The sequence below is a fragment of the Melanostigma gelatinosum genome, assembly GCF_949748355.1.
Source record: "Melanostigma gelatinosum genome assembly, chromosome: 1".
NCBI lineage: Eukaryota > Metazoa > Chordata > Actinopteri > Perciformes > Zoarcidae > Melanostigma > Melanostigma gelatinosum.
In genome coordinates this window covers 1,091,161-1,118,660 of record NC_136634.1, presented here as the reverse complement: position 1 = coordinate 1,118,660, position 27,500 = coordinate 1,091,161, and the positions used below count along the sequence as shown (strand labels likewise).

The following is a 27,500-nucleotide window of genomic DNA, read 5'->3' as shown; positions in this document are numbered from 1 at the left end:
CTGACCTGGGCCGATGTAGAACTTCTGCAGGATGGTGATGAGGAAGTCCTGGACCTCGTACCACGGATAGATGGAGTTAGAACCGTCCAGAACGATCACGATGTCCATGAGCGTCTCACATCCTGTAAGACAACACACAGAACAAGACGGAGGGATGGATGATTTATGGATGGACGGATGAATGGATGAATGGATGGATGGATGGATGGATGAATGGATGGATGGATGGATGGATGAATGGATGGATGGATGGATGGATGATTTATGGATGGACGGATGGATGGATGGACGGATGAATGGATGGATGATTTATGGATGGACGGATGGACGGATGAATGGATGGATGGATGGTTTATGGATGGACGGATGAATGGATGAATGGATGGATGGATGATTTATGGATGGACGGATGAATGGATGGATGGATGATTTATGGATGGATGGATGGACGGATGAATGGATGAATGGATGGATGGATGATTTATGGATGGACGGATGAATGGATGGATGGATGATTTATGGATGGATGGATGGACGGATGAATGGATGAATGGATGGATGGATGATTTATGGATGGACGGATGAATGGATGGATGGATGATTTATGGATGGATGGATGGACGGATGAATGGATGAATGGATGGATGGATGATTTATGGATGGACGGATGAATGGATGGATGGATGATTTATGGATGGACGGATGAATGGATGAATGGATGGATGGATGATTTATGGATGGACGGATGAATGGATGGATGGATGATTTATGGATGGACGGATGAATGGATGGATGGATGATTTATGGATGGACGGATGGACGGATGAATGGATGGATGACTTATGGATGGACGGATGGACAGATAAATGGATGGATGGATGATTTATGGATTTATGGATGGATGGATTTATGAATGGATAGATGGATGGATGATTGGCTGGATGGATAGAGGATGATGGATGGATCGTGGATGGATGGATGGATGGATTGATAGATGGATGGACAATGGAGAATGAATGGATGGATGATGGATGGACGGATGGACGGATGAATGGATGGATGACTTATGGATGGACGGATGGACAGATGAATGGATGGATGGATGATTTATGGATTTATGGATGGACGGATGGACGGATGAATGGATGGATGGATGATTTATGGATGGACGGATGGATGGATGGATGGATGACTTATGGATGGACGGATGGACAGATGAATCGATGGATGGATGATTTATGGATTTATGGATGGATGGATTTATGAATGGATAGATGGATGGATGATTGGCTGGATGGATAGAGGATGATGGATGGATCGTGGATGGATGGATGGATGGATGGATTGATAGATGGATGGACAATGGAGAATTGATGGATGGACGATGGATGTATGAATGAATGAATGGATGAATATAGTTTTAATAGACGTGTGCGTGTGCTCTGTTTACTCTGCAGGGCCGGGGCGATGGCGTGGGACAGTCTGAAGTTGCGGCTGACCCTGGAACAGATCCCGGTGCTGTACAGGGAGCTTCCACACTCATGGGACCAGAGAGGACCACAGGTCTGAGGACACATTCACGCACACGGGGACACAAAGACACTCTGAGGTGAGGCTGAGCGGAGGCCGAGGTGGTCTCTGTGGTTCTGGGTCATGTGACTCACCACAAAGCTGCCGTCCTTCGGGTTGGAGGTCAGCGTCATCCCGAGCCTCATCTTGTCTTTCCTCTCAGACACGTTGTCCAGAGAGAGTTCACCTGCAAAGCATCACGGACCGTTACAGTCGGACAGGTCAGAGGAGCGTCGGTCAGCAGCTGACATGCAGCAGGAGAATGTAAATATTCTCTTTTTCATTCGATTCATTAAAACTGCTGCTTTTTGCATTTTAATGTTTAACATGTTATGTCAACACATGTGCGCTGAGGCTTTTGATAATTTCTTTATTCATTCAACGTAAATATGTAGAGATTATAAACGTGATATTGGTGGGATAGATTAGTAGAATATCTCTTTTGGAATTATGCATTTAAATTACATTAGTCTTTTACTAATGTAGTAATCTAGTGTCCTTACTTCACTGGAGTATTTTTAATGTATTGTACTTCTTCTTAATCATGCTTAGAAGCTCTGCAACCTACAGAGGAGTTATTCTAACTGCTCAGCTTTAGTACAATTTTCAAAATAAATGTCTAGCACAAGATAATAACTTAATAATAATAAACAAGAAAACACTTTCACCTCTCTGCATAGTAAATACTTTGTCTTTTGGATACCTGAAGTACTTTTACTTAAGTTTCATTGTGACTGCAGTACTTTTACCCACATTGTGTTATTTATACTATATTTATGAACGTGTTGCTCACCGAGGTTCAGTCTGGTGCAGTTTGCAGAGCTTCTGGTGTCCAGCGGGCACCTGAACACATCACCAGTCTGCTGCTTCCCTGTGGACTCGAAGGGAGCTCCAACCAGCAACCTGCACGCACACGCATACACACACACACACACACACACACACACACACACGGTGACAGGTTACTAACCCTGCTGCACCATGATGGTGAATTAACTTGCTTAATGAAGTCTAATTTAGATGTATTGTGTTTGATATATATAGATCCATGTATCCATGTATCCATGTATCCATGTATACATATGTATATATATATATATATATATATATATATATATATATATATATATATATATATATATATATATATATATATATATATATATATATATATACATATACATGTGTGTATATATATATATATATATATATATATATATATACATATACATGTGTGTATATATATATATATATATATACATATACATGTGTGTATATATATATATATATATATATATATATATATACATATACATGTGTGTATATATATATATATATATATATATATATATATATACATATACATGTGTGTATATATATATATATGTATATATATATGTATATATATATATATATGTATATATATATATACATGTGTGTATATATATATATATGTATATATATATATACATGTGTGTATATATATATATATGTATATATATATATATATATATATGTATATATATATATATATGTATATATATACACACATGTATATATATATATATATATATATATATATATATACATATATATATATATACACACATGTACATATATATGTATATATATATATATATATATATATATATATATATATATATATATATATATACACACATGTATGTATATATATATATATATATATATATATACATATATATATATATACACACATGTATATATATATATATACACACATGTATATGTATATATATATATATATGTATATATATATATACGTATATTTATATATATATATATGTATATATGTAGGTTCACAGATAAAGGAGGAGAGAGTATTCTTCTTCAGGGTGTGTTTATCTCTCCTGTTGGTCATCAACACAGATCGATGTTCAATATGTCAGAACAACTTTGTTCCCTCGATCTGGTTTTAGGATCAGTGGTTTCACAGGAAACTCTGGATCTTTAGTTGTATCCATGAAGTCTTCTTGTGCCAAAACCAAGAATTCAGTGACTTTCAGAGTTAGAGTTCATGAGACTGAAGTGAGGTAACAGCCGATAACTGACGAGCTCAACAACAGCAGCGATGTGATGTCATAGTTTTATTGGTTATTCGATGCGTTCGGTAAAGGCTCATGTTTTATGTTGCAGCCATGAGCTCCTGTTATAATCACCGTTAAACATTTCACAGTTCTGACAGTGAACGCGTCAGTCGGCAGATGTTTGAGAGGTTGTGGTGCGTTCAGGCTCTGCTGCTGCAGCTGGAAACAATCACACTGAACTCAACGAGCCAAGAAAAACCAACAACCTGTCGGCCGCGCAAACAGTTTGGTTTCAGCGGCGACGGAGCGGTCGGTCGGCACGCGTGTTCAATGTGAGGAGAGAAAAAAACACACGCACTCACTCACACTCACATACACACATACACACACACGCACACCTATACACACACACACGCGCTCACACACACACACTCTCACACACACACTTTACTTCAGGATTGTTGTGGTTGTTTCTATCTTCGTCTCTGAGATCGTAATGATTTCGAGGGTTAAAACTTGCTTCAGGTTTGTGTCAGTGAGGTGAACGAGTCGGACACATTAATAACTGTGAACGTGAAGAACGTGAACGTGAAGAACTGTGAACGTGAAGAACTGTGAACGTGAAGAACTGTGAACGTGAAGAACTGTGAACGTGAAGAACGTGAAGAACTGTGAACGTGAAGAACTGTGAACGTGAAGAACTGTGAACGTGAAGAACTCTGAACGTGAAGAACTGTGAACATGAAGAACTGTGAAGAACGTGAACGTGAAGAACTATGAACGTGAAGAACGTGAAGAACTGTGAACATGAAGAACTGTGACCGTGAAGAACTGTGAACGTGAAGAACTGTGAACGTGAATCATGGAAACATTGAGTTCAGGTGTTTCTTCTACTGTTCGTATAACGTTCTCACTCCCAACTCCAACACCACTGGGAGCTGCAGGTTCCCGACAGGGCGCCCTCTGGTGGACGTAGTCCTGGTGGCAGGAGTCCTGACAAACAGGACTTTCACCAGGAGACCTCTGTCCGTGTCCCGCGTGACACCGAGTCAGTGTGGACCGATGTTAGGCTTTGCCTGTTAAGTGTTTTCATTATCTGACCTCTGGTGAACCTGGAGTGAAAGGTGACGTAACCTCCGAGCTCCAGCGTGACCTGTGAGCTTTAAAGATTCTCTCACAAACCCAACGTTGTCTTCGTGGGTTTTCTTCGACGAGGCCCGTTTATTGGGAGAAGTGAAAAGATTCTCGATGTTTTCTGGACATGTAAATCAAGTGCCAGGTCACCAGGACCCTGATGGTTTACGGGTACTGAGAAGTATCACGGATGACGGATCACGTCGTCTGGATGAGAACGTCAGACAAACAGCTGAGATGTTAAGATGTGCAGAGGAACACCTCCCCACAGAGCGGCGCCGTGTTCTCCTGAGGAGTGACTGAACCGCGGCGCATAGTTTCCACATCCAGCGCTGCGCCTCGGGACGCAGGAGGAGAAGCCTGCGAGACAAAATGCTTTCCACATATTTACCTGCGACTTCAAAGGCTCGGAGAGATTCTGTAATCCTGGACGACTGAGAGGGTTTTCATCACCGCTCAAATGGTTCCAGATCATAGAAAACAGAGAATGTTGCTCAATCTCACAGCAAACAACAGTCTGGAGCAAGATTCTCTCTCCTCCTTTAACTTCTGCGCCTGTTTTCAGAGGCATTTAAGGGTTACATCTACCCCAGAATCCCCGGATGAATCCGGATGAATCCGGGGATTCTGGATTCATCCGGATTCATCCGGATTCGTTGGATGGTCTCTGAGATTAAAGTCGTATATTTAAGAGAAAATAACTAAATCCTTGTGGAAGCCATGGTTAGCCATGAACTGGGATCCTCACCACTGACGTCCTCCCGCCTCGTGCTGCTGGACTGTGTGTACTGGGTATACTATGTGTAGTGTGTGTACTGTGTGTAGTGTGTGTACTGGGTGTACTGTGTGTACTGTGTGTAGTGTGTGTACTGTGTGTAGTGTGTGTACTGGGTATACTGTGTGTACTGTGTGTACTGTGTGTGCTGTGTGTGCTGTGTGTACTGTGTGTACTGTGTGTACTGTGTGTGTACTGGGTATACTGTGTGTACTGGGTATACTGTGTGTAGTGTGTGTACTGTGTGTACTGTGTGTACCAGTTGTACTATGTTGACTGTGTGTACTATGTGTACTAGTTGTACTAGTTGTACTGTGTGGACTGTGTACTATGTGTACCAGTTGTACTATGTTGACTGTGTGTACTATGTGTACTAGTTGTACTAGTTGTACTATGTGGACTGTGTGTACTATGTGTACTAGTTGTACTAGTTGTACTATGTTGACTGTGTGTACTATGTGTACTATGTGTACTAGTTGTACTATGTGGACTATGTGTACTAGTTGTACTATGTGGACTGTGTGTACTATGTGTACTAGTTGTACTAGTTGTACTGTGTGGACTGTGTGTACTAGTTGTACTATGTGGACTGTGTGTACTATGTGTACTAGTTGTACTAGTTGTACTGTGTGTACTAGTTGTACTAGTTGTACTATGTGGACTGTGTGTACTATGTGTACTAGTTGTACTATGTGGACTGGGATCCTCACCACTGGCGTCCTCCCGCCTCGTGCTGCTGGACTGTGTATCCAAACTGGTTTTCTTTAGAACCGGAGAAGATCTTAAAGTTCTTGGTGTCGAAGTTGAAGCAGAGCTGAAGATCTGAAACACAGAACAAGAAGAAGTTAAAGAAGAAGAAGTTAAAGAAGAAGAAGTTAAAGAAGAAGCTGTATAAGGTCTGAGATCAGTTTCACTTTTCTAAACTGTCACAAAATGAACCAGAATTAAAACATTTAGCAAAGAAAAGATTTAGTTTCTTTGTCGTACTTAAGAGACAGTACAAGAAGTATCCAGATCCTTTACTGCAGTAAAAGTACTAAAGAAGATAAAATACTTTGTAACTCTGACAAAAATAGAAGTGACATCATTTTTCCAAAACTGAGATCATTCTGGAAAAAGGAGCTCAGAGATGATGTCATCGTTTCATCAGAATCTGTATCATCCAGACGAGTAACAATAACAATAATAATAATAATAATAACAATAATAATAACGTAATAAATAAACATTCCTCTTTATTTATCTTCAGAGAAATAAAAGTTTTGTTTTAAACTTTTAACTGTTTCATCTTTTTATTTTGAGTTCAGTTTAGTTTATAAATGACAGTAATCTGTGATATTATATTAATATTGCTGATCTAATTCTTATGAGAAGTATCGGAAAGTAACTTTTGCAGTACTTAAGTAAAGTTTTGAGGTACTTTTTACTGAGCTACATTTATCTCCAGTTAGATGGAAATATATATATATCAATATATATTTATATATATATACATGAGAATATAATGACTTCATGTATATTATTGTGAAATGTTATGTTGAGCACCTCAAGTACATTGTGATTCTCATACTTGTGTACTTTTACTGAAGTAGAACTTTGAAACGTATTTAAACTGTGGTATTAATGCTTCTACTGAAGTAGAATCTCATTTCATCCAGAAGAAAGAAACTGAAGTCATCACGACTCTGAACTGCTTCTGCCTCAGTGTCCTTGAGCCAGGCAGCAGAGTCCTATGACCCCCCACCCTCCCCATGACCCCCGTGGTCTCTGTGGCAAAGATGACAGAGAGGCATGATGGGTAAAATAGCTGAACGTTCCCTTCAACCCCCTGAACCCCAGAAACCCAGCGCTGGTCTGAAGCAGCGCTCATCAGCCAGAAGCTGTAAAAACACGCCATAGTCGTCAGATGTTCATCTTTCTCACGGTCCTTGAACACATCATGTGTGACGAACGCTTCTATCAGAAAAAGGAACCGAAGCGAAGCTTAAAAATGTGACATTTCATCATGAACATGATATTCTTCATGTTCTCATTATAAATGTCTCCTCTAATAAAGAGTTCACTTCAACCAGAGTGTGTGAAACTATGAAGTCATGATGGATTCATCTGAGACCAGCAGTCATGTGACTACAAGGAGGAGACACTGAACGACAGGAAGTGAACCCAGAGCATGGTTCTGTCCATAGAGGAGCAGGACTTTTATTTTGACGTGAAAATCAAGACCACAGAGAGAGAAACAGCAGAAAGTACTTTGGTGCTCAGAGGGTTTTAAACCAGCTCCATTTATCAGAGCTGCTGGTGAGAGATGACGCAGACACCAGATCCAGATCCAGACACCAGATCCAGACACCAGATCCAGATCCAGACACCAGATCCAGACACCAGATCCAGACACCAGATCCAGATCCAGACACCAGATCCAGACACCAGATCCAGATCCAGACACCAGATCCAGACACCAGATCCAGACACCAGATCCAGATCCAGATCCAGATCCAGACACCAGATCCAGACACCAGATCCAGACACCAGATCCAGATCCAGACACCAGATCCAGACACCAGACACCAGATCCAGAACCAGACACCAGATCCAGACACCAGATCCAGATCCAGACACCAGATCCAGACACCAGATCCAGATCCAGAACCAGACACCAGATCCAGACACCAGATCCAGACACCAGATCCAGACACCAGATCCAGATCCAGACACCAGATCCAGATCCAGACACCAGATCCAGACACCAGATCCAGACACCAGATCCAGACACCAGATCCAGATCCAGACACCAGATCCAGACACCAGATCCAGACACCAGATCCAGATCCAGACACCAGATCCAGACACCAGATCCAGATCCAGATCCAGACACCAGATCCAGATCCAGACACCAGATCCAGACACCAGATCCAGATCCAGACACCAGATCCAGACACCAGATCCAGACACCAGATCCAGACACCAGATCCAGATCCAGACACCAGATCCAGACACCAGATCCAGAACCAGACACCAGATCCAGACACCAGATCCAGACACCAGACACCAGATCCAGATCCAGAACCAGACACCAGATCCAGACACCAGATCCAGACACCAGACACCAGATCCAGATCCAGACACCAGACACCAGATCCAGACACCAGATCCAGACACCAGATCCAGATCCCAGTCTGACGGTCTCCCATTACAGATTCAGACCATCCCCCCGACACATTCTCTAAATTCTTTGAGTCTTTGTGACTTATTTCAGGTGATGTTTCCAGATGTGTGTGAGCTGATGAAACAAGTGAAGACGTATGAGTCTCTATTGAAGACGTGAGCAGATACCAGTCTCTGCTTTATTGGAATGAGACGCAGCAGTGAGTCTGATCTACTCAACGCCATCTGTGTCACTTCCTCCATCGGTTCGGCATCTCTGCAGCCGACCCCGGATGAGCCTTCATCTCTCTGATGGGCGGCACAGGTCAGAGGTGAAAGGTCACCACCCTGAAATGTTTCACGTTGGAGCAGCGGCAGCACTACCTGCACAACTCTATACATTTAAAGACAAGAAGAAATGATGTTCCTCAAGTCAAGAATGAACTCAAAACATTCACAGTAACCACCGATCATGTCTGAGTTACTGTGACGTGCAGCCGTGCTGCAGAGTTATGTTTCTATGTGTTTCTATGTGTTTCTATATGTTTCTATGTGTTTACATGTGTTTCTATATGTTTCTATATGTTTCTATGTGTTTCTATATGTTTCTAGATGTTTCTGTGTTTCTAGATGTTTCTGTGTTTCTATGTGTTTCTATATGTTTCTATGTGTTGCTATGTTTCTATATGTTTCTATGTGTTTCTATATGTTTCTAGATGTTTCTATATGTTTCTATGTGTTTCTATATGTTTCTAGATGTTTCTGTGTTTCTATATGTTTCTATGTGTTTCTATGTGTTTCTATGTGTTTCTAGATGTTTCTGTGTTTCTATATGTTTCTATGTGTTTCTATGTGTTTCTAGATGTTTCTGTGTTTCTAGATGTTTCTAGATGTTTCTGTGTTTCTATGTGTTTCTAGATGTTTCTAGATGTTTCTAGATGTTTCTGTGTTTCTAGATGTTTCTAGATGTTTCTGTGTTTCTATGTGTTTCTAGATATTTCTGTGTTTCTATATGTTTCTAGATGTTTCTGTGTTTCTAGATGTTTCTAGATGTTTCTGTGTTTCTAGATGTTTCTAGATGTTTCTGTGTTTCTATGTGTTTCTATGTGTTTCTAGATGTTTCTAGATGTTTCTGTGTTTCTATGTGTTTCTATGTGTTTCTGTGTTTCTATGTGTTTCTAGATGTTTCTAGATGTTTCTGTGTTTCTATATGTTTCTATGTGTTTCTATGTGTTTCTAGATGTTTCTGTGTTTCTAGATGTTTCTAGATGTTTCTGTGTTTCTATGTGTTTCTATATGTTTCTATGTGTTTCTATGTGTTTCTATGTGTTTCTAGATGTTTCTATGTGTTTCTAGATGTTTCTGTGTTTCTAGATGTTTCTAGATGTTTCTGTGTTTCTATGTGTTTCTATATGTTTCTATGTGTTTCTATGTGTTTCTATGTGTTTCTAGATGTTTCTAGATGTTTCTGTGTTTCTATGTGTTTCTATGTGTTTCTAGATGTTTCTAGATGTTTCTGTGTTTCTATATGTTTCTATGTGTTTCTATGTGTTTCTAGATGTTTCTATGTGTTTCTAGATGTTTCTGTGTTTCTAGATGTTTCTAGATGTTTATATGTGTTTCTAGATGTTTCTATGTGTTTCTATGTGTTTCTATGTGTTTCTATGTGTTTCTATGTTTATTTGTGTTTCTATATGTTTCTATATGTTTCTATGTGTTTCTATATGTTTCTATATGTTTCTATATGTTTCTTTGTGTTTCTAGATCTTTCTATTTGTTTCTATAGCAGAGTGCCACATGGGTGAGTTTAATAAGAGGGAGAGAGGACGCTGAGTGTTTCTCTGTTCCTTTAAAGGCAATTTAGTTGCATTCTAAACCTGGCAGCACACATCTGTGTGCAGAGGTGACTAACCCCTCCCGTCTGGGGCATCAAGGAGGATACATCGATGTCCTGAGGAGAGTGAAGGCGTGACTTCTGGGACAAACGAGGCAGGTGGTAGCTGGTTCCTTCCTGTGTGGCGTTCATCAGACCGACAACAACACAATGACTGATGTTGTTGTTGCTGCGTGAGTTTAACGATCCGCCTAAAAGCCACAGAAACGAACCCATCTGAGCTCCTGGATCAAAGAACCCATCTGAGCTCCTGGATCAAAGAACCCATCTGAGCTCCTGGATCAAAGAACCCATCTGAGCTCCTGGATCAAAGAACCCATCTGAGCTCCTGGATCAAAGAACCCATCTGAGCTCCTGGATCAAAGAACCCATCTGAGCTCCTGGATTAAAGAACCCATCTGAGCTCCTGGATTAAAGAACCCATCACCTACAAGCAGCGAGAGCTCTCTGACCTCCAGGGAAACATCCACCGCCTCGCAGCCGTGGAAGCAAACTCAATTCAGCGACCAGTGGATCAGAATGCTGCAGCTCCCACGTGTAGAAACACGACGTCATGTGGAACAGGAAGAGCTCTCTGGCTGAAGGGTTTGTTTTCTCTGCAGCAGCAGATTGATGGAGAATAGGATGTTAGTCGGTTTATCTGCTCGTCAAACACCAGAAATATATATACAACTATTTACTATTCATCAGGCTGACGTGAGATTTTCAAACTGATAAACAAGACGTCCAGCTGCAAGAAGATATCACTTCAGTGCGGAGAGGTTCGGAGTATTCGTGGTCCCCAGAGGACAGAATCAGTGATCATCTGCTGATCTTTGTCACGACCACGAATCCAAGGTTCACGCCTAACGTACGCTGTGAGCTGTGATTGGCCGGGTGTGCAAAAGGAGGCGGGGCTTCAACTTCACTCATTCTTCAAAAGCACTGAATCCTCAAACTGAACTGAATCTACTTTTATCAGTGGAGCTCCACACGGTCGACTTCATTCAGAGTACGTTATACTTCCTCTGCAAGAGACGGGGACACGACAGAAACAACCAGTGACTACTGAGCTGTTAGCTTTAGCCCAGTTAGCTTTAGCCCAGTTATCTTTAGCCCAGTTATCTTTACCCCAGTTAGCTTTAGCCCAGTTAGCTTTAGCCCAGTTATCTTTAGCCCAGTTATCTTTAGCCCAGTTAGCTTTAGCCCAGTTAGCTTTAGCCCAGTTAGCTTTAGCCCAGTTATCTTTAGCCCAGTTAGCTTTAGCCCAGTTAGCTTTAGCCCAGTTAGCTTTAGCCCAGTTATCTTTAGCCCAGTTAGCTTTAGCCCAGTTAGCTTTAGCCCAGTTAGCTTTAGCCCAGTTATCTTTAGCCCAGTTATCTTTAGCCCAGTTAGCTTTAGCCCAGTTAGCTTTAGCCCAGTTATCTTTAGCCCAGTTATCTTTAGCCCAGTTAGCTTTAGCCCAGTTAGCTTTAGCCCAGTTAGCTTTAGCCCAGTTATCTTTAGCCCAGTTAGCTTTAGCCCAGTTAGCTTTAGCCCAGTTAGCTTTAGCCCAGTTAGCTTCAGCCCAGTTAGCTTTAGCACAGTGCTGATATTCAGGCCTGGTTTTGTAATCAAACTAGCTTGAGACTGATGAATGGTGATGCGTTCACTTACTGACGTTTGAAACGGTTTGAAACGGCTTAAAATCTTTGTGACAAATTCTGCAACCTTGTTAGCATACTGAGCTCTTAATTCACACTTTCATGCTCCTCAGAAGACGAGCCATTTCTATTTTGGAAACTCTACAAGCTTTTCTTTGACGTCCCCCTCCATGTTAAACCTGCTGCTTCATTGCACACACATATATAAAGTGACAGCAGGTTAGATTGTGGTGACATTCACTGACTGCTGTCCTGCTCCCCAGAGGATGAACATTAGTGGAGGACTCAGGCTGTCTGAGGGGCAGAAGGACATCAGAAGGTTCTCCAGCAGCCAGAGGGCCACATGTACATGTGCTCTCACTGCTTTCAGTCTTATTTCTGTCTCTCTCTTCAGAATAACTATTCAAATGTAATATGCTATAAATAAATCAACATGTCGACTGATTTGAATACTTTCTGAAGACAGAAGGCAGTTTAATGAAGCAGCGTTTCTCTTCACTTCCTCATCTGACATGATCTCTCTCTCTCCCTCTTTCTGTCTCTCTCTCTCTCTCTCTCTGTCTCTCTCTCTCTCTCTCTCCCTCTCTCTCTCTCTGTCTCATCCTCTCTCTCTCTCATCCTCTCTCTCTCTCTCTCTCTCTCTCTCTCTCTCTGTCTCATCCTCTCTCTCCCTCCCTCTCTCTCCCTCTCTCTCCCTCTCATCCTCCCTCCCTCTCTCTCCCTCTCTCTCTCTCTCTGTCTCATCCTCTCTCTCCCTCCCTCTCTCTCCCTCTCTCTCTCTCTCTCTGTCTCATCCTCTCTCTCTCCCTCCCTCTCTCTCCCTCTCTCTCCCTCTCATCCTCCCTCCCTCTCTCTCTCTGTCTCTCTCTCTCTCTCTCTCTCTCTCTCTGTCTCTCTCTCGCTCTCTCTCGCTCTCTCTCTCTCTGTCTCTCTGTCTCTCGCTCTCTGTCTCTCGCTCTCTGTCTCTCACTCTCTGTCTCTCGCTCTCTGTCTCTCGCTCTCTGTCTCTCTCTCTCGCTCTCTCTCTCTCTCTCTCCCTCTCTCTCTCTCTGTCTCATCCTCTCTCTCCCTCCCTCTCTCTCCCTCTCTCTCTCTCTCTCTCTGTCTCATCCTCTCTCTCGCTCTCTGTCTCATCCTCTCTCTCTCTCTCCCTCTCTCTCTCTCTCTCTCTCTCTGTCTCATCCTCTCTCTCTCTCTCTCCCTCCCTCTCTCTCCCTCTCTCTCTCCCTCCCTCTCTCTCTCTGTCTCATCCTCTCTCTCTCCCTCCCTCTCTCTCCCTCTCTCTCCCTCTCATCCTCCCTCCCTCTCTCGCCCTCTCTCTCATGTGATGCTCGTTCTCTCACCTGGCAGGAAGCTGCAGGTCCACAGCAGCAGAGGAAGATGATGATAATCCATGAGTGTGTTTGAGGAAGAAACAGAGAGAGTGAACTCTGCTGTGATGTGTGAAGGAGAGAGAGGAGGAGGAGGAGGAGCAGCACAGTGAACACGCCTCCTCACTGTCTATTTGTTTTTACTTCACCTTTTCTTTTTAAAACCTTCATCTTCGTTGGTGCACAAACAGGAAACGAGTCCAGATGTTAACATCTGTCCAAAAAAATCTGTCCTTGAGTACTTTCTACTTCTCCTTTTACAATTGATCATCTTAAGAATGTTTCATTTTATTTTGATTTTTTTGAATGATTATTGTTAGAGGAAGTCTGAGATCTGAAGACTACAATACCCACAAGCCTCTGCTGCACCTTTGTTGCAGAATAGAATAACCCATGAATTAAAAGTAAATTAATTCAAGCTGAAGATGGAAATATTTGGTTTGTACACTGAGGGTCAGTCAGTGAACGCATCACCTTGTTACTGTCCAACATGTCTACAGTCTTGACTGCAGGATTTTGACTTTAGTACTTAGTACTTTCTGAGTACTTCTTCCACCTCTGAATACCAGTAAAGATAAGTGATATGACTACTCTGCTACCAGCAGTGGAAGAAGTATTCAAATCAAAATGATAACGGTTCATCCTCTGGGGACCAGGATGGACCGGAGCCCAAACAAAGAGACAGAAGAAGTGTTTTTAAAACAGTAGCTTACAACATAAGCTGATTTATAAATGAAAAGCACTTAAAGATGGCAGATGACGTGCTGGTTGAGAAATTCAGACATGAAATCAGAGCTTTTGGCTCTACGCTGTGGAAGACGGAGGAAAATAAATCTGTTTCCTGGACTCGTCTTCCTCCAGCAGCTGTCGGCAACAGGAAGGACGAGGAATCAAATCCAACCTGGACTCAGATGCTCTTCATCAGATTCTCTAAAAACAAACTGAGTGAACACACATGAAGTGTCGGTAATAATAAAGACTTTGTGCTCACCAGATATTAAGAAGTTGTCTTTAAATCCCAGCACAAAAACATGTATGTGAAAACACTCCATTAGACAGTTCGACATTAATACTGATGATCAATGTTACAGCAGCATGTTACAGTTGGAGCTACTTTAAGCTCCTTTATATACAGTAAGATAGTTTAGTCCAGCACCATAAAGCAGGGGATGCTTTAGGGCGGGGCTACACAGTGATTGACAGGTCTCTACCAGAGACGTATACGCCGTCTCTACGTCACTCCTCCTCAGTCCAGATATGGTCACTTCCTGTTCACTGGTTGCAAAAATTCAAGATGGCGACGGCCAAATCGCCGAACTAGAGGCTTCGAAACGTCCACAAACCAACGAGTGACGTCACGACGACTACGTCCACTTCTTCCATACAGTCTATACGTGAGTAAACTCTTTCCCCGAAACCTAACTAAGTGGTTTTGTTGCCTAAAAAGCTAACTTCCTGTGAGGATGGAAGTGTATTTTGAAAGGACACTTAGCATGTAAAGATGTATATTGACAAGTTGTCCTTACTTGTTCAAAACAGGCGGCAACCTCCAGTTCTGAAGAGTGAAGTCAAAGCTTCACGTGTTAAACCTGCATTCTCTCTAGTGTCCACCAGGGGGCGACTCCTCTGGTTGTATAGAAGTCTATAGAAAATGACTCTACTTCTCTCTTGATTTATTCCCTCAGTAAACATTGTAAACATGAGTTTATGTCTCAATCTCTAGTTTCAAGTCTTCTTCAATACAGCATGATGTTCATTTAGTACATTATGGTCCATTTAGAGTCACACAGACCATAAAGCAGGGGATGCTTTAGGGCAGGGCTGTTGTTTTTCCTAACGATAACTCTGTGTTTTTTTTTATTGACACAATAACAAGTACAAACAATCAGGCCGTGTAACATTTCTAAATTACAGAAATACTTCCGTTAAACAGGATCATAAACAAATCAAATACAGAAATGCTCGAAATAAAAACAGGAAATAACATGAAATCATTGAAATGAATCAAGTACAGCTGGTCTCAAATTAACTTAAAACAACTGAAAAGTGTTTTAAGTTTCTTATTTAATTTACAATAATAACTTAGTTATTTTGTGTCAAAATTAAACCTCAGTCTTAAGAATGTGTATGTTGGGTAAATCTCATTTAGGATGTTGAAGTTCACTTGTTATATTTCTTCAACTTCAAATTCTTTGCGAACATATTTTACTTATTAGAGGGTAAATTACCTTTAATACATAAGTTCCTAATAGTTCTGTTTGTGCATTTATGGAAATGTTTAAATGCCTTCAAATGAGATTGGGTTGGTTTCTACAGAAGCCCAGAATAGACAAACCAACCATTCTATTTCTGTTTTCTTTCCTCCTCTTCTCTTGCTCCCTTTTTTAGATTTATTTTTATTTTATATATTTAAAATGGACCATGTACAGTTTAAACATAAATGTCTCCATTCGATGCACTGTACCAGATTGTAGCTTAAGCTAATTTGCATCTGCAGTTTATTTATTTTCGTGTATATATTTGTGTATATGTACAGTATTTGTGTATTTACGTGTCGATATATGTCCTTTATTACCACCTAGCCTCATTCAACACCCCTCACTCATCCATTAACCGGCTCACACGAGTTAGCATTCGGTGGCAATTTGCCACCTGACCACTAGATGTCACTAAATCCTCCACACTGCTCTTTTAAAGGACAATGAATAGTTTTATAGAAATTACATTATTGTTCTACTTAGAGTGATTGACAGCAGAGATGATCAGAGGAGCAGAGTTTTTACCACCGTGATTGGGACCAGGACTGAAGAACGGGTAGAGTTTCTCAGTGAAGGAGTAGCCAGTAAAGGAGTAGATAAGAGCTGCAGAATCAACGTCATAAAAGGAGACCAGACCCTCCTCATAGTCCACAAACACCCCCACCTTCTGAGGCCGAGACTTCAGAGAGAGATGAACTGAAGGGCCAGCAAGAGCTCTGTACTCACTTTGTTTCCTCAAACATATCGTCCAGTAACCTTTCTGAGGGCTCAGTGTGATGATTCCCTTCCTGTTGATCGACTCTTTGGCCACTCCTAAATCCCACACAGTCTTCCCTTTAACCTGAACCTCGTAGTAAAATCTTCCCAAAGAGAAACTCTGCTTTGCTAAAACACAAGTACAAGAGTCAAATCTCCTGGGTTTGTCTGGGAGATTGTTCTCTAGGTCACTGTGTTTGACTTGTTTCCCGTCGTTAGACCGGATGAGTTTGGGATGTGCCGTATCAGGATCGAGGGTCACATCCACCGCAGACTGCTGGATCTTCTTCAGCTTGGCCTTGGTCACCACCTTCTTCATCTGTTTAATAAGCCGATACGCAGCTGTCGTTGAAGTGCCCTCATGTGAAGGTGGACTGACTCTGACTCCTGTCCAGTCTTTAGTGGCTGGAGGAGTTTTCAGAGCCGTGAATCTCTGGAGGAGGTGGAGGGGGTCTTCAGAGCGTGAGAGCTGCTCCACCTCAGTGCTTCTCTTCTTCAGCTCAGAGATTTCCTGTTCCAGCTCTTTGATGAAGCCTTCAGCCTGTTTCTCTGTCTTTCTCTGCTTCTCTTTGATGGTGTAGATGAGCTCGGCCTGGCTTCTCTCAACAGACTCCTTCAGAGCGGTGAAGACCTGAACACCATCTGCTATCTCTCTGTCTGCATCTTCCTCACTGAGCTCCACTGTGTGATTGATCTCCTGAATCTTCAGTCGTCTCTTCTGGATCATCTGCTGAATTTCAGCCTCAGTCTTCCCCAGCTCGGCCTTCTTTCTTTCATATTCTGCTTTCAGAGGAACGCTGTTATGTTTCTTGTGGTCTACGATCTTCCAGATAAAGAAGACACACACCAGACTCAACACGGTGCAATACAGGATCGTCAGTTTCATCCTTAAGGAGACGTTACGGGGAACTTCTCCCGGTTTCTGTTGAGCTGGCGGTCTGAAGTGAAAGCCTCGTGTTGAAACTATTTTTTAAAGTGGGACACGGATCGGGGTTCAGACGTTGTGACTGGATCAGTGAACACATCCAGATAGAAACGTATCTGAGGACAAAAGAGTGGTTTAGTTAATGTCAGTATGACAGTGAGTAGAAACTCAGTGACGTATGAATATGATCATCTGTACTCACCACTGTTTGTAAGAGACTCCTGATCAACCTGCGTCAAATGAGCGTTTTGTATCTGATAAGGTTAAACTGAATCTTCAGAGTGGCTCCGCCTCTTACTGCAGCTCTGTAGAACAGCTTCAATCACCTTTTATCACCAGCATAGCTTTCAGTAAACGATTAGTTTAATCTCACGGAAGATGCCTTGACAAAAGACAATAAAACTGAAGCGGCCGGTGACAGATTGCCAGAAACCTGTTGTGTCTTTAGTGCCTCTATGAGGACCGAACAATCGTCCAAAGTTCAGCTCGCCGTCTATAACTGTCATGTGATCGTCAATCAGCTGATTTGTTGGTCTCAGCATCAGTAACTCATCATAAACTGTTGTAGTCTAAAGCTACAGTCAGACAACTTTCCTTTGAGTGGAATGTTCTGAGTGAGTTTAGGGTTCTGGTCTGCGCTGCTTTCGGGACGGCTGAGAGGAGCAATAGAGTTTGACGTCTTGTGAAAACCTACTTGACAATAAACTTGATTTTGATCAGACTTTAAAAAATCTCGTCATATTGATATTAGAGGTTTATAGGACACCCAATAACACATTCTGCTCTCATCCACCTCCACCCGGTGATCTCAGTGCAGTATTATAACTGACAGAAACAACAGATAAACCTACAAATACATCATTTAAAACATATCATCATGTCAATATTTAGTCTCCCAATTTCATATGTAGAATAACTTACACCCACATGACGTGATCTCACTGTCACAGGATATAGAAACTAAACATTGCACAGCTGTTTGAATAACGTCCGTTCTTTGCAGCTTGTTCTTTGGTGCTTTGAGTGTATTGTCTGTTGGCTCAATGAAGCTGGAGGAGCAGCTCTGTGTGCTGCTCCTCTGATCTTAATAAAGTGAAACGTTGTAAAACAGAGAAGCTCGACTGCTCTCCTTTAAAAACCAACGACAAAAACAAATGAAATGTGTTTTAAAGGAGCTCTGCAGCAGATCATCCTGAATGTGACTGAGCTCCGTCATCAACATCTTTTAAAGAGAGAAGAGAAGAAGTGGAATAACTGCTGGTCCTGCAGTGTTTGGCCTGCTGCCGGTGGGGGGGGGGGGGGGGGGGGGGTCTGGTCTGGTTTAGGCTGCAGACGCTGGTTAACTGGTCCCAGATGGCCCAGTGCGCTGGCCTGAGGAGGCTTCCAGTGGAGCTCAGCATCAGGACAGACGTGTGTGTTTACTGTGTGTTTGTAGAAGTGTCGTCACAGCGAGACGTTCAGGTTCAGTCGGACACAACTTGTGTTTCTACATTTGTATCTAAATCCTCCGGTTCATCTCGTAGTGACTCAACTAAATACTCAACAAGCTTTTATTAAGCTGCAGGGGAACAAATCTAACTTCAATGAAAGATGAAACTGCATTTAGACCATCAGAGGTTGAATCAGTACTTTAGTGTCACGATCAGGCTTTGCCTTCTGTGTCTTTGTGTGTTTTCTTTCTGCCACTCCCTCAGCAGTCTAACTGCCTTCACCTGCCCCTGATCACGAATCAAACACTCCCTCAGCAGCAGAGCTCTCCTCACCTGTTCGAGACACTATTTAACCCCTGTCTCCCACTCACCCGCTGCCAGATCATTGTTGGTTCTACCCGCCCGGTTGGTTCGCCCTGCCTGCCCTGCCTCCCCCCCCCCCCCCCCTTGTCTCTTGTGCTGGGACTCCCTGTGGTGTGGTAATTATTCCCTGTGGGTGTGGAATAAAACTCATCGCATGTCTGCACTTGAGTCCTCATCATGCCCCGTGACATTTAGTAAGAAGCACTGATATCAAGGTGTAGAAATATTGCTACAGTAGTCCTTTACAGTGTTAGTATCAGTTATTGATGCATTAATGATGTCATCACTTTCAAGCTGGAGTTCATTTTATATACTGCTGGTACTTTAATCTATAATAATACATCATTTATTAGCTGATTAATAATATTAATGAACTAAAGCTGTCAGATTAATGTAGAGCAGTAAACAGTACAATATTCACCTCGAAGATGTAGCAGAAAATGGAAAGAATGAAGTAAAGTACGAGTACCTAAACATTGTGCAGTATTTGAGTAAATGTACTGAGTTACATTGAGTGCTGAGAGATGCAGACGATGAAGTGTTTTCTGTCTGTTCCTTCAGAGAGCTCGTCTGAATGAATCTTCTGTTACTTACTGCTGTCTGGTGGACAAACAGCAGAACACAGGAGGAGCTTCATACAACTTATTAATGCAACAACACAGAAATAAATAAAAGACATGAAAACATCGAGTGACGACAGGAAAACTGGAGTAGAAACCGTGGTCATCGGCCATGTTAGACAATGTGTGAACTCGTCTTCTGTCAGACCACAGGAAATAAATCTCTTATTTTATTACTTTGTCTGTTTACGTCTGTAGATTTCTACTGAATTCACCAAAAGTTACCGTTACATAACTCCTCATTTACATATTTAAACATCACATGTCAGTAAACCTGTCATACAATAAATACTGATCTTAATGTGAGTGGTGTAGTTTCATGGTGATGTCTATGAGGTCATGTTGTGACTCTATTCACCTGTAGAGTATCTTAATGTGAGTGATGAAGTGGTGAATATTCACCTGTAGAGTCTCTTAATGTGAGTGATGAAGTGGTGAATGTTCACCTGTAGAGTATCTTAATGTGAGTGATGAAGTGGTGAATGTTCACCTGTAGAGTCTCTTAATGTGAGTGATGAAGTGGTGAATGTTCACCTGTAGAGTCTCTTAATGTGAGTGATGAAGTGGTGAATGTTCACCTGTAGTCTCTTAATGTGAGTGATGAAGTGGTGAATATTCACCTGTAGAGTCTCTTAATGTGAGTGATGAAGTGGTGAATGTTCACCTGTAGAGTCTCTTAATGTGAGTGATGAAGTGGTGAATGTTCACCTGTAGTCTCTTAATGTGAGTGAAGTGGTGAATGTTCACCTGTAGAGTCTCTTAATGTGAGTGATGAAGTGGTGAATGTTCACCTGTAGTCTCTTAATGTGAGTGAAGTGGTGAATGTTCACCTGTAGAGTCTCTTAATGTGAGTGATGAAGTGGTGAATGTTCACCTGTAGAGTCTCTTAATGTGAGTGATGAAGTGGTGAATGTTCACCTGTAGTCTCTTAATGTGAGTGATGAAGTGGTGAATATTCACCTGTAGAGTCTCTTAATGTGAGTGATGAAGTGGTGAATGTTCACCTGTAGTCTCTTAATGTGAGTGATGAAGTGGTGAATGTTCACCTGTAGAGTCTCTTAATGTGAGTGATGAAGTGGTGAATGTTCACCTGTAGTCTCTTAATGTGAGTGATGAAGTGGTGAATGTTCACCTGTAGTCTCTTAATGTGAGTGATGAAGTGGTGAATGTTCACCTGTAGAGTCTCTTAATGTGAGTGATGAAGTGGTGAATGTTCACCTGTAGTCTCTTAATGTGAGTGATGAAGTGGTGAATGTTCACCTGTAGAGTCTCTTAATGTGAGTGATGAAGTGGTGAATGTTCACCTGTAGAGTCTCTTAATGTGAGTGATGAAGTGGTGAATGTTCACCTGTAGAGTCTCTTAATGTGAGTGATGAAGTGGTGAATGTTCACCTGTAGAGTCTCTTAATGTGAGTGATGAAGTGGTGAATGTTCACCTGTAGTCTCTTAATGTGAGTGATGAAGTGGTGAATATTCACCTGTAGAGTCTCTTAATGTGAGTGATGAAGTGGTGAATGTTCACCTGTAGTCTCTTAATGTGAGTGATGAAGTGGTGAATGTTCACCTGTAGAGTCTCTTAATGTGAGTGATGAAGTGGTGAATGTTCACCTGTAGAGTCTCTTAATGTGAGTGATGAAGTGGTGAATGTTCACCTGTAGAGTCTCTTAATGTGAGTGATGAAGTGGTGAATGTTCACCTGTAGAGTCTCTTAATGTGAGTGATGAAGTGGTGAATGTTCACCTGTAGAGTCTCTTAATGTGAGTGATGAAGTGGTGAATGTTCACCTGTAGAGTCTCTTAATGTGAGTGATGAAGTGGTGAATGTTCACCTGTAGAGTCTCTTAATGTGAGTGATGAAGTGGTGAATGTTCACCTGTAGAGTTTCTTAATGTGAGTGATGAAGTGGTGAATGTTCACCTGTAGTCTCTTAATCTGAGTGATGAAGTGGTGAATGTTCACCTGTAGAGTCTCTTAATGTGAGTGATGAAGTGGTGAATGTTCACCTGTAGAGTCTCTTAATGTGAGTGATGAAGTGGTGAATGTTCACCTGTAGAGTCTCTTAATGTGAGTGATGAAGTGGTGAATATTCACCTGTAGAGTCTCTTAATGTGAGTGATGAAGTGGTGAATGTTCACCTGTAGAGTCTCTTAATGTGAGTGATGAAGTGGTGAATGTTCACCTGTAGTCTCTTAATCTGAGTGATGAAGTGGTGAATGTTCACCTGTAGAGTCTCTTAATGTGAGTGATGAAGTGGTGAATGTTCACCTGTAGTCTCTTAATGTGAGTGATGAAGTGGTGAATGTTCACCTGTAGAGTCTCTTAATGTGAGTGATGAAGTGGTGAATATTCACCTGTAGAGTCTCTTAATGTGAGTGATGAAGTGGTGAATGTTCACCTGTAGAGTCTCTTAATGTGAGTGATGAAGTGGTGAATGTTCACCTGTAGTCTCTTAATGTGAGTGATGAAGTGGTGAATGTTCACCTGTAGTCTCTTAATGTGAGTGATGAAGTGGTGAATGTTCACCTGTAGTCTCTTAATGTGAGTGATGAAGTGGTGAAGTGAAATCATAACTTGTCTTTGTAAAACCTTTGACTCTAATGAACGAAATGAAACGTATTTAAAAGTACCATCACAATTGACCTCATTCACTCTGAGTGTCTCGTTAAATGGAAACTGATCATCAGTTTGGAGTCCTGAGGAGTAAAGAAACGATGGAGAGCTGTTCATGCAGGAAGAGCTGACTTACAGAACATGATGTAACAGACGTTTTATTGACATTCAACAATCCAGGAACATTTCAACAGAGAACAACGAGACACAGAAACATTGCAAAGTCTACAAACCCTGGAGACAGAAGAGAAGCGACGAGGCAGCGTTCTGCTGGAGGTCTCGAGAGGAGAGATTCACTGTTAACATGAGGAGCGAGTCGCATGGCTGCCTCTCTTCCTGTATGTCGGGTCATTTTTAAAGCCTGTTATTGGCGTTGGTTTGCGTCTCGGGTTTCTCGGTCGGGCCGGTCGGTGTTGCTGCAGCTCGCCGAGCTCTCGCTGCTCTCCGCGGCTGCGAACTTCACCTTCCTGCTCGACCTCTTCAGACACGAACACGAGCACAGATCACACCTGGTATCAGGTTCTACGAGACTTCCAGAAAACGGTCTTTTTGTGTGTTTTACCAGCGCCGCCACGTGTTCCCCACATGTTCGGACTCACCTGTTTCTCTGCGAGTCCTCGAGGATGCTGGGAGATTTGGTCCCGCCGGCGCTCCGTCCTCTCCCAGTCATCCCACCACAGCTGGCGGCGGTACTCTGACTGGCGAGCCGTGATTCGCTGGTAGATGGACCGGTTCTGACTACCGACCAGCAGAAGCTCCTCCCTCCTCTTGTCGGCATTCAGACTGAAAGAAACACAAGAGGACGTGGAGGGAGAGACGGCTGATGGACGGACATACTGAGGCACATGCACACATGCATGCAGATGCACTCATAGTTTAAAAGTCAATGCAAACTCACACTAAACACAAATAAAAACCACCAGTGTGTATCTTTACTCTTCAGAGCATCAGAAAGCAGAAAGTAGTTTTTCTGGTGAACTCAGTGGAGCATTTAGCAGCTAAACAGACGTCCGGAGGAGGTGGAGACCAAAACGGAGCTGAAAGAGAGAATCTTGGACTTTTATTCATCATCAGGAAACAAACACAAAGACTTATAATTGACCGTCATGTTGCTCTGTCACTGCTGGGAATAAGTTCAACATAAAGGTGATGACCGCTGAGCTTAACTGTCTGAGAATACTTTCTTTTTGCCAATCAGGAGAGGTTTTATTGGTGTCACTGTTCAGTTCCTGGCTGTTGAAGTGGATTCATAGCAGCTTCCTCTCTCTGAGTACCAGAATAAAAGCGTCCAGAGAAGCTTTACAGCTCTGGTCAAGATGAAACAGTGTGAGGGCAGATACACACCGGAGACTGTCACCACCAGCACACAGCCACATCAGATCAATAATTCAACAGCGTAACAGAGCAGGACCGCTCACATCAATTATTCAAAAGTCCAACGAGGAGCGCTGGCATCATCAACATGAAAGACCTCGTGAGGAGAACAACTCCATGAAGGCCAGCGTGACAGCAGCTGACCAAGGTCACTGAGTAAACCTCAGCTCTGTGGAATAATCTGATTATATGCAAATACCGTAACAGATGAGACGGGAGTAATAGAGCGTAACGCCGAGTACCACAGAGTACCGCTGCGGTAACACACCACGTACCGCCGCGTAACCCCGCGTAACCCCGCGTAACCCCGCTTAACCCCGCGTACCGCCGAGTACCGGCGCGTAACCCTGCGTAACCCCGCTTAACCTCGCTTAACCCCGCGTAACCCCGCTTAACCCCGCTTAACGCCGCTTAACCCCGCTTAACCCCGGTTAACACCGCTTAACCCCGCTTAACCCCGCTTAACCTCGCTTAACCCCGCTTAACCTCGCTTAACCCTGCGTAACCCCACTTAATGCCGCTTACCGCCGCGTAACCCCGCTTAACCCCGCGTACCGCCGAGTACCGGCGCGTAACCCTGCGTAACCCCGCTTAACCTCGCTTAACCCCGCGTAACCCCGCTTAACCCCGCTTAATGCCGCGTAACCTTGCTTAACGCCGCTTAACCCCGCTTAACCCCGCTTAACCCCGCTTAATGCCGCGTAACCTCGCTTAACGCCGCTTAACCCCGCGTAACGCCGCTTAACCCCGCGTAACCCCGCTTAACGCCGCTTAACCTCGCTTAACCCCGCTTAACCCCGCTTAACCCCGCTTAACCCCGCTTAACGCCGCTTAACCCCGCTTAACCCCGCTTAACCTCGCTTAACCCCGCTTAACCCCGCTTAACCCCGCTTAACGCCGCTTAACCTCGCTTAACCTCGCTTAACCTCGCTTAACCCCGCTTAACCCCGCTTAACCTCGCTTAACCCCGCTTAACGCCGCTTAACCTCGCTTAACCCCGCTTAACCCCGCTTAACCCCGCTTAACGCCGCTTAACCTCGCTTAACCTCGCTTAACCTCGCTTAACCCCGCTTAACCTCGCTTAACCCCGCTTAACCCCGCTTAACGCCGCTTAACCCCGCTTAACCTCGCTTAATGCCGCTTACCGCCGCGTAACCCCGCTTAACCCCGCTTAACGCCGCTTAACCTCGCTTAACCCCGCTTAACCCCGCTTAACCCCGCTTAACCCCGCTTAACCTCGCTTAACCTCGCTTAACCCCGCTTAATGCCGCTTACCGCCGCGGTAACACACCACGTAACTCCACATAAGATGACATATCTTGTAACAGGACACAACATAGCGTGACAGACATGTCGTAACATGTCGCAGCCTGTGTGTGCAGCAGGACCCTCACATGAGTATGCTGTGTACTGGGTCAGCAGGCTCTCACCTCCTCAGGTGGTTCTGGTTCCGATGGTCCACGAGGCCTTTGGAGCAAACTATATCGGCCAGTTTGGAGGCCAGGAGACGGTTGTCTCTGTCGATGATGGACAGACGCTCGTCCTGCCACTGAATCACAGACACCGAGAGTTAAAACTGAGACTCAGGACGTCTCCGACGTGTGTGTGTGTGTGTGTGTGTACTGACCTGCATTTTTTTGAGTTTGAACTGGACGTGAGCTGGTGTCCTCATGCCCTTGTTGTCCACGACTGGCAGGGCGGAGATCACCTGGACAGGTAAACACATATTTCAGCCAAACTACGGCTCTTCAAACCTCCTAAATCTACAGATAATATGTACACTCCAGTCCTCCATCCCAGTCCTCCACCACCCAGTCCTCCATCCCAGTCCTCTACCACCCAGTCCTCCACCACCCAGTCCTCCTCCATCCCAGTCCTCCACCACCCAGTCCTCCATCCCAGTCCTCCACCACCCAGTCCTCCATCCCAGTCCTCCACCACCCAGTCCTCCATCCCAGTCCTCTACCACCCAGTCCTCCACCACCTAGTCCTCCACCACCCAGTCCTCCATCCCAGTCCTCTACCACCCAGTCCTCCACCACCCAGTCCTCCATCCCAGTCCTCCACCACCCAGTCCTCCATCCCAGTCCTCTACCACCCAGTCCTCCACCACCCAGTCCTCCATCCCAGTCCTCCACCACCCAGTCCTCCATCCCAGTCCTCCACCACCCAGTCCTCCATCCCAGTCCTCTACCACCCAGTCCTCCACCACCTAGTCCTCCACCACCCAGTCCCCCATCCCAGTCCTCCATCCCAGTCCTCTACCACCCAGTCCTCCACCACCCAGTCCTCCATCCCAGTCCTCCACCACCCAGTCCTCCATCCCAGTCCTCCACCACCCAGTCCTCCACCTTCATGCCCGTCCTCCTACCTTCCTGCGGTGGTTCTCGTACTCGTTGTGGTCCCATCTCTGCTGCAGGTATCGGTTGGTGACGGGCTTTAACGGTTGGTAGGATCTGTGCATTCTGCTCCTCTGATGATAACCTGTCACTCGCTCAGAGTCTCAGTCCTGTGTGTGTGTGTGTGTGTGTGTGTGTGTGTGTGTGTGTGTGTGTGTGTGTGTGTGTGTGTGTGTGTGTGTGTGTGTGTGTGTGTGTGTGTGTGTGTGTGTGTGTGTGCAGGCCTGGGGGGTTGTCACCATGGAGATGTACCCCTTTTTATCTCAGCCAGCTAAGGTTGCTATTAATTATTGCTGCGCTGAGGCACACACACACACACACACACACACACACACACACACACACACACACACACACACACACACACACACACACACACACACACACACACACACACACACACACACACACACACACACACACCTCAGATTAACCTTCTTATGTATTTAACACCACATGCAACATTCATCTTTTATTTCATTTTATTTTCAATGTATAAATATTTGGATAACAAAAATTTAGCTTTTTGCAAAAAAAACATGGAACTGCAGGAGATCATGAATCTTTAACTTATTAATTCATCATCTTTCTTTCTTCTTTACTTTAAATGTTTTTTAAAAAATATATAATTTCAGGAAACGTATCTCAGTTGTTTTTGGTGTTTTAAAGAGTTAGTTCAGATTCACTAAAGTCACTGAACACACCACACTGACCGCTGGAGGCAGCAGAGCAGCTCGTGCTCTGAGAGGTTAAATCACTGTTTTTCGCGACCCGTGGTCCACTTTGAATTGGCCCGCAGCAAATTCTAGAAATATAAGAGAATATGACCCACATGTAACTTGAGCTCGACTGGATTGTGCTTCTTAGTTTCACCACTAGGCGGAGGTACTGTGTTGAACAAGGCAGCTTCTCCACAACAGAAGGCAAGGCAAGTTTATTAGTACAGCACATTTCAACAACAAGGTAATTCAAAGTGCTTCACATAAAACCATTAAAAGCATCAAAACACAAGGCAAAAGAAAAGGAGATTTAAAAACAATTAAGAACATTCATTGAAACATTAAAAAACAGTGTAAGAAATAAAATGCAGTAGTAAAATGCAGAAATGCAGGAAATTGATGAATATATTAATTGAACGTGGTTCAATTAAAGGCAGCAGCAAACAGAAAAGTCTTCAATCTTGATTTAAATG

General features: G+C 43.4%; 3 protein-coding genes across 3 annotated transcripts in view; all 3 read right to left on the bottom strand.

Moving 5' to 3' along the window:
* The window catches only part of itga11b (integrin, alpha 11b), a gene marked incomplete at its 5' end in the record, with an annotated part of 38,198 nt that extends 24,599 nt beyond the window's left edge, over positions 1 to 13,599 (bottom strand). The window contains 6 exons of the mRNA XM_079269601.1: positions 1 to 122; positions 1,451 to 1,565; positions 1,665 to 1,756; positions 2,363 to 2,472; positions 6,255 to 6,366; positions 13,548 to 13,599. The exon at positions 1 to 122 is cut by the window's left edge and continues 6 nt beyond it. Coding sequence (XP_079125727.1) covers positions 1 to 122; positions 1,451 to 1,565; positions 1,665 to 1,756; positions 2,363 to 2,472; positions 6,255 to 6,366; positions 13,548 to 13,599 — 603 coding nt within the window. The remainder of the gene's footprint in view (positions 123 to 1,450; positions 1,566 to 1,664; positions 1,757 to 2,362; positions 2,473 to 6,254; positions 6,367 to 13,547) is intronic.
* Positions 13,600 to 16,307: 2,708 nt separating this feature from the next.
* On the bottom strand, positions 16,308 to 17,474 carry LOC306782306 (erythroid membrane-associated protein-like; the record flags this gene model as incomplete). The annotated part of the gene is made up of 1 exon (XM_079275610.1): positions 16,308 to 17,474. One exon carries the CDS (start codon positions 17,472 to 17,474, stop codon positions 16,308 to 16,310), a length of 1,167 nt encoding a protein of 388 aa, XP_079131736.1.
* Positions 17,475 to 22,899: 5,425 nt separating this feature from the next.
* LOC306782256 (sperm axonemal maintenance protein CFAP97D1) lies at positions 22,900 to 26,373 on the bottom strand (the record flags this gene model as incomplete). The annotated part of the gene is made up of 5 exons (XM_079275534.1): positions 22,900 to 23,013; positions 23,135 to 23,318; positions 25,340 to 25,458; positions 25,537 to 25,617; positions 26,281 to 26,373. 5 exons carry the CDS (start codon positions 26,371 to 26,373, stop codon positions 22,900 to 22,902), a joined length of 591 nt encoding a protein of 196 aa, XP_079131660.1.
* Between the last annotated feature and the right edge of the window lie 1,127 nt (positions 26,374 to 27,500).